The sequence below is a fragment of the Engraulis encrasicolus genome, chromosome 3, assembly GCF_034702125.1.
Source record: "Engraulis encrasicolus isolate BLACKSEA-1 chromosome 3, IST_EnEncr_1.0, whole genome shotgun sequence".
Taxonomy (NCBI): Eukaryota; Metazoa; Chordata; class Actinopteri; order Clupeiformes; family Engraulidae; genus Engraulis; species Engraulis encrasicolus.
In genome coordinates, this window is record NC_085859.1 from 57,430,170 (window position 1) to 57,437,669 (window position 7,500).

The 7,500-nt window shown below is 45.9% G+C and overlaps 1 protein-coding gene across 1 annotated transcript in view; it reads right to left on the reverse strand.

The window, feature by feature from the left end:
• Positions 1 to 7,500, reverse strand: part of fgf5 (fibroblast growth factor 5) — a 12,169-nt gene that overhangs the window by 4,203 nt on the left and 466 nt on the right. The window contains exon 2 of the mRNA XM_063194241.1: positions 6,000 to 6,103. Within this exon, the coding sequence (XP_063050311.1) occupies positions 6,000 to 6,103 (104 nt within the window). The remainder of the gene's footprint in view (positions 1 to 5,999; positions 6,104 to 7,500) is intronic.

The following is a 7,500-nucleotide window of genomic DNA, read 5'->3' on the forward strand; positions in this document are numbered from 1 at the left end:
AAACTCCCTCCTAATACCACAACCTATCCAAGTCAAGTCAAGTCAAGTCAAATTAATTTGTCCTCCAAAAAAGAAACAATGTCATAGTCATGGTATTTAAAATCACACAATACAGACAACACGCCAGATAATTAACACCATAAAAAGGCACAGGTCAACCTACACAGATACTGTAGGCAAGACTGATGCTAAAAGCTGCCGACAACACCACCCATTTCCCCTACTTCCTAACTGCAGTTGGTGGCATTACATGGACATTCCTCCAAGATTAAGGGAGTGAAATGGCAGGGTATAGAACGCCTACGCCGTGTCCGGCACGGCGGGAGGGGAGAGGGTGGTGCTGGTGGATGCAGCAGGTAGTCAGCCGGCAGTGGGTGGGTGTCCATCCGTCTAGCAATAAAAACCTCCAGCGCCTGGCTGGCTGTCACAGCTGTTGGAGCGGACTGAGGCCAGAGTGATTTGTGAGATGTCTGATGCCGATGTTACATTGTTTCCTTTCCCATAGTTTTCTCTTGGAGTGTACGAGCAGTTGTGTGCTTTTTGTTTTACTTGGCTAATTGGTCATTTCCTTCATGTCCTTTGGGACAAGCAAAGACTCTCTAGACTACTACTACACCTCCTCTTAGCTGTAAGTTCAAGTTCCATTGGTTCTATTGAACTGAGTTCCTAGTTGTGCTTTATTCAATTTCAACTAAAGTGCAATTTACGGAATCGAACAGAGGACCTGCACTGAGCAGAAATATGTTCAAGAATGGAAAAATACAAGATCTGTGTATGTGACTAGTAGCGGATGTAAAAGAAGTTGCAGCTGCATCTGACCCATGTCTGGCTTATATTCTCTGCCTGAATTACTCACTCATCTGATCCATATCTAATAAAGGATAAGAAAAGCCTATGGAGAGGTGCTCCTCGTAGTATGCATGTACAAGTAGGCAGTATAGGCATGGGAACTCCTCGAAAGTTTTCAATATCTTGACCAGAGACGCAACGATAAGAGACATGTTACAGTTGCTATCCTAGTTCTACATACAGCACGTCGTACATGCTCCCCCTCCCCCATCTCTCGCTCTCTCGCTCTCTCTCGCTCTCTCGCTCTCTCTCTCTCTCTCTCTCTCTCTCTCTCTCTCTCTCTCTCCCTCAAAGTAAGTCTGCCCCTGTACAGCATGTAGCTTCTTCACAAAAAAGCCTCCCTCACGGCCTCTCAATATTTCCCAATGTTTACTCAATAGATCCAGGTGAACCTCTGACCTTTGGGAAGACAGCGTTTGTAATGGCGTGCCGAAGCGTGTCACTGTGTGCAGCCCGGAATGCTTCTCCCCCACCCCCAAACCCCTCCTGCACCCCGTTTGCACTGGCGTGTGGACGATAAATCGGCCCGCTGCGAAAACAGCTAAATATTAAATATGACGGGCGGCACAACTACACAAGACGCTGAGTGTCACTCGATCCTCGTATACTCGTATACCCCCATCACCACCACACACACACACACACACACACACACACACACACACACACACACACACACACACACACACACACACACACACACACACACCATCGCTTCTCTACTTCAGACTGCCCCTGCTCCCCCTGCCTCGCCCACACACACCCTTACAAACACACACACACACACACACACACACACACACACACACACACACACACACACACACACACACACACACACACACACACACACACACACACACACACACACACACACACACACACACACACACACACACACGACCCTCTGCACTAGGGGTCCTGTGCGTGGAGAGAGGAGGCACTTGGGTGTGCCGCCTGCCGCCTGCCGCCCCGAGCCGGCGGCCGAGGCCACTGAGGAGGTGGCTGCAACTGTAGCCGAGGCTGGGGAGAATCAGGGCTAATTCGCGACTGATGGATCCGCCACAGCTGCCCTGATTGTTGCTTATGTCTGCTGGGGATTAGGGGCTCATCTTTAGATTTATGTCTTCTCTCTCTCTCTCTCTCTCTCTCTCTCTCTCTCTCTCTCTCTCTCTCTCTCTCTCTCTCTCCCTCTTTCTCTCTCTCTCTCTCTCTCTGTCTCTATCTGTCTTTCCGTCTCTCTCTGTTGTTTTTTTCTATCCCTTTCCCTCTCTGTCTCTGTCTCTCTCTTGCTCTATCTCTCTTTCCCTCTTTCCCTCTTTCTTTCTTTCTTTCTTTCTTTCTTTCTTTCTTTCTTTCTTTCTTTCTTTCTTTCTTTCTTTCTTTCTTTCTGTCTTTCTTTCTCTCTCTCTCTCTCTCTCTCTCACTCTGGAATTCTTCTACTCTTTTACCCATCCTCTCTGTCTCATTCCTTCGCTCTCACACACTTTGTGTCTCCATCAATCTCTTTGACTCAGTCATCCACCCTCTTTGTTTCTTTCTCCTCATCCTGGATCTGTCTGGCTGGCCCCCTAACATACATGCAGACAGACACAATGACACACAGACACATGCCATGCGCACGCACGAGCACACACACACACACACACACACACACACACACACACACACACACACACACACACACACACACACACACACACACACACACACACACACACACACACACACACACACACACACACACACACACACACACACACACACTTAACTAGAAAATTGGCATTGACACAAGTAAAACGGGGCTGCGTGGTACTTCTTTTGGCGCAGGTCTCCACTCTCTAAGTTCTGTTCTAGTTCATTGTTCTCTCATTGTTTCCCAGCACAATGACACACAGACACATGCCATGCGCACACACACACGAGCACACACACACACACACACACACACACACACACACACACACACACACACACACACACACACACACACACACACACACACACACACACACACACATAAACCTCACCTTTACCTTGCCTCTCTTGCGTGATGTGTCACACACATTCTCTGATGTTCTACACTGTGTGATATTTGTGACTCACTCTACCTTTCTGCCCCACATTTTCATCTTGTCTCTTAGTCATGGCCTCCTCTCACCTCCCTTCTTTACCCTCCGTCATCTTTCTCACCCTCTCTCGGCTTATCCATTTCACTCTGTCCACCGTTCTCCCTCCGTCCAGCCGTCGACATCTTACATCCCCTCTTTGTCTATTTTCACGCTGGCAAATTTACACACTGACACCGTCTGTGTGACGGAGCAGCTGATGAAGCCGAGAGACATTTAGACAGCAGGACTTCAGAGGCGGCGGGGCCGGGACCATCAGCGGGTTTACTGTCTGGCGAGCGCAGCGCGAAGCAGTCGGCTGAGAGGAAATGGAAGGAGAGCTTCAACTGTGACCCACGACCCAGAGACAGGCCCGTCACAACCAGGCAAGCATACTAGGCAATCGCCTAGGGCGCCCCAGCTGAAATGGGCGGCCCGTGGTAATGTCTGCTTTCGTAATTGTATTCAAAACGCAGCAATGACAACTTTGTGAGAGTGGCAGCAGCTCCCTAAATTCAACAATCAAAAAGTGCAATGATACTGCTTTCAAAATCTCTCCTGAGGGGGGCCCTCCATAATAGTTTGAAGAGGACAAAAGCCCCCTCTTTGCATTGGGCCCCAAAATACCTTGAAACAACTCTGCCCAGAGGTTCTAAAGCACTGCCATCATCATGCCCATGAAGAGGACACGCGAAAGGGTATTAAAACCTTTTTTTCCCTTCAGCTCACTGACACACTATCATATGATGGCAGTCGTAAAAAGCCACAGAATTCAACACCGCTAGTTTATATGGGCATTGCAGGGCTGTTTGGACTGGGCCCAGGAGTTAAACTGTCCATGGTATGGCCCAGTTAATATTTTCCAAACGGCATCTGTGGCAAACGACTGTCATAAGAACACACGCCCCAGACATCCTGTCGTCTTTCTACACAATGGGAGATCTGCTGACTACTGGGTTTGCTAAAGAAATTAAGCGTTAATGTCAAATGTTTGGTAAACTTCCAAATGACCGTATCAGAATACACCTGTCATACAATATTAATCAAAGGAAATTCTATGTCCTCCTGTTTGCTACTGCAATTCAAACGTTAACCCCAAAAAATAATCAGCAGTTGATTGAACCTTTTTCTGTGGATGAGTATTGATCTAAATTTACATCCAAATTTAACCCCTTAATGCATGCCGTACCTCCTGTGGCATGCTGTAATAGACATTGAAAGTTAACTACTATAGTACTGACAGTGCACGGGGCCTTTAGTACTGTAATACATTATAATTTGATCATTGCCATTCTGGTAACAGCTAATTTATAATGCCGTGTCTAAAGGGGTTAAATGTTCTTTTTGATGAAGTACAGTATGTACAGACGTCATATTTTGACGACAAAGTCAAAGATCTAATAAGATACATTGACAGGAAATGACAATATATATGTTCTCCGCCTTCTCAATTCTATATCCTGGAAATGTAACGACTTTCAGGAATGTAGTATACCCAGTTGTGTGTCGCTGTTCCTTTTGCCACTTTTTTTTCTTGTCATCTCCGCGACTTTGACCTGTCTTAATATCTCTCGTGTGTATGTGTATCTTGCAATGTTCATTAAGTGCATTTTGTCTATTGTGAGTAAGCTACTTGACACTTTAAGAAGGTAGGTCTGCACAATGTGGAATAAGCTCCAAAATAACTTTATGAAATTAAAACAGCAACATTTCGATCACCCTGCATCTTTGTCAGGCATACAAGTATAAAAAAACAACTTTATTAAACTTCAGTTTAAAACAGCAACGTTTCGATCACCCTAGATCTTCATCAGGCATATGCTTATTCCACTTATTCCGCAGTGCACACCTACCCTCTTAAGCTGTGGCACTAGCAACAAGTGATTTTGGATGTGCGCACACAACCAAAAACGACTTAGCTTCTAGACACCTCAAATATTGCCTGGAGAGAAACAAAGCAAATATATTCTACTTTACTCCAAAAGTGAAAGCTCCAATTCAGCTCTCACAGTAATGGTGACATTTACAGGTACAATACATCTGCCTCCAACTCTCGGAAGCCATCATCCATCCATTTAGCGGGTGTCCAGCAGCCTACACAAATGCTCTGATCTGCTTCTCCCATTAGCGCATGCGAATAAGCAGTGGTTCGTTGGTGCCTGGCTGACTCCAGCTGCCTGGGTCAGGTGCCTGAGCGGTGCGGAGCAGCGTGTGTTGTGTACAAGAGCTGCCGGCTGTTGCAATGAGTTATCGTTGCTGCAGACGGACAGAGACATGCTGCCAGTGTAAACAAAATGTAAATGAAGGGAGATCTGATACGTGCACTGATGTCCACATAAGGACTCCTGGCGTGGAGTCATACGATCACGCTATAGGGCTGAGCTGCACCTGGCCCTAAATACCAAACCTTTTGCATAAACAATGGTCATCATCTCTAAACAGGGCAGGGAGACCTGTGACGGAGACACGCAGGTGCAAAGCGATCACAGGCCTTCCGTATCTATGCACTGCTGCACGGAAGGCCTTATTTACATTTCATTTTGATTGAAGCAAAGTAGAAAACTGAGCAAGAAGGGCTGCCTTGATTTTAACAAGTCTCTTGAATGAAAAAGCCCAGTAGTTCACAACAAAGTTCAGACGCAGCATGTTTACAGTAAACACATAGGCAACATTACTGTACAGACACAGGGGCTGCCATGCCTTCTATTACTGGGAAAAAAATGAGCCATTACTAACATTAACCCCTTAGCGTAGCACTATGGCTCTCTGTAATGTCATGGCAATGTTGTTATGATGTAGTTAAGCATTTTCAGCAACCCCTGCTGCAGTAAGAGGCTACGTCACCACTATATTCCATTTTCAAGTCAATGATATCAGGTGGATGACTGTCCTGAAAGTCTGCATTGGAATCACTGTTACACTACAATTCCCAACACCAAGTCAGCACTGTATTCTGTTCCAATTCAAGGCAATTACATTCTGCGTATGAGTCTCCTGTGTGTGATTCTGCATTGCAGTGAGCTGAGGTGAGTGCTTGCTTACAGTGGCATGTAGCCGGCCTCTCTTGTTCATGGCCAGAAAGCGGTTGCTGAAAACGCCTCGGATCCCCACCACGCCTTGAGAGATGGCAAAGATCTCCAGCACACCTGCAGAGGAGGGATGAGAGGGACATACACACTCAGCATCATTTCCTTAATCCTATATAACACGTTACATTTCTCATGTGTTGATTCAACTCTTAGAGGGTCAAACGTGACACTCATAGTGTTAGACTTACTCTACAAAGTGTTGAATTAACACTGCAGGTTTTAAAAGCAGCCTACAGCCTTATCGTGCAGCGCCTGTCCTGTGGTGCTGCCTGACCCCCTAAAAGTGTACCCTTTTTGGAGGGATTACTGGGATGATACATCTAACATAAACAGGGCTCAGTGAATGATCCAATCTCCCACAGAATATAGGTTACTATTTTCATGGTCTGGCATGGCTCATATCAGAAAAAAAAATCATAGGCCTATAAGGGCAAATAATAATGCATTTTTTAAATCTGTCAAGACACCCACTAGGCAGGCACTGTGAATATGTTTTGTTATTGAAAAGGAATAACCTCAATAACTGTGTTAATATTCATTAATACCACATGTCTCCATATTTGAACTGTCTGTACTGTACTTGTGTGCTGACTGTGATGTATTATATAACACCTTGAGGAATAATGTAGGGTTAGGGTTTGGTCTAAGAATACTGCACTTATCCTGGTGGAAAATCAAAACAATAAGAAGTTCAACTGTACTAAAGGTCACAGGCGTGTGTTTTTATTATGCCATGTGCAGAGCGGCCATGTAAATAACCATCAAATTGGGGCATACTCATTTAAAAGTAACCATAGTGCCATATTTTTTCTTGCATCACTGTTAATATACTGCATGTGAGTGGTAATAAACTATCCCCGGTTCCTTTGCAGTCCCATAAACTACGCGTCCCTCATAACATTGTCAATGTGAGTGGTGGCAATCTCTCTTCGGTCGCTGGCTGCGCGGTATCACACTAGCCCAACGGGATGTCTCAAATTATACAATGGATAACAACTTTCCCGCGCATGGCATGGGAACGATTGCAGCCACTCTTCTGAGCATTCGCACCTGTTACTCCTACCTGCCAATACACACAAACAGCCTCAATCAGGCACCCGGGGCGACGGCTGTGCCAGGGTTCACATCACTCACGGAGCAGCATGCCTTCGGCCTGACACGTAACTAGCCGGGGACTGGAGAAGTCACATCGCATCAGTGTCATTGAGTATCTGTTTGGAACGGCACTAGCGTAATGTTTTGGTGCCCGGGCTTAAGATCGGATTTCAAGGGAAGGCAGAAGTGGCATACCTTGAATGAATCGCTGGAGCTTTCGCGGCCACGGTATGTATTTAAAAAGTGTGCGAGTGACCTGGACACGTTGGAGCTCAATTCAGTTGCGAAATTATACATCGTTAAAAATGCGCACTGGCTGGTTGGTTTATTACTCTCCTAGGACAAGGTACACAAACAGC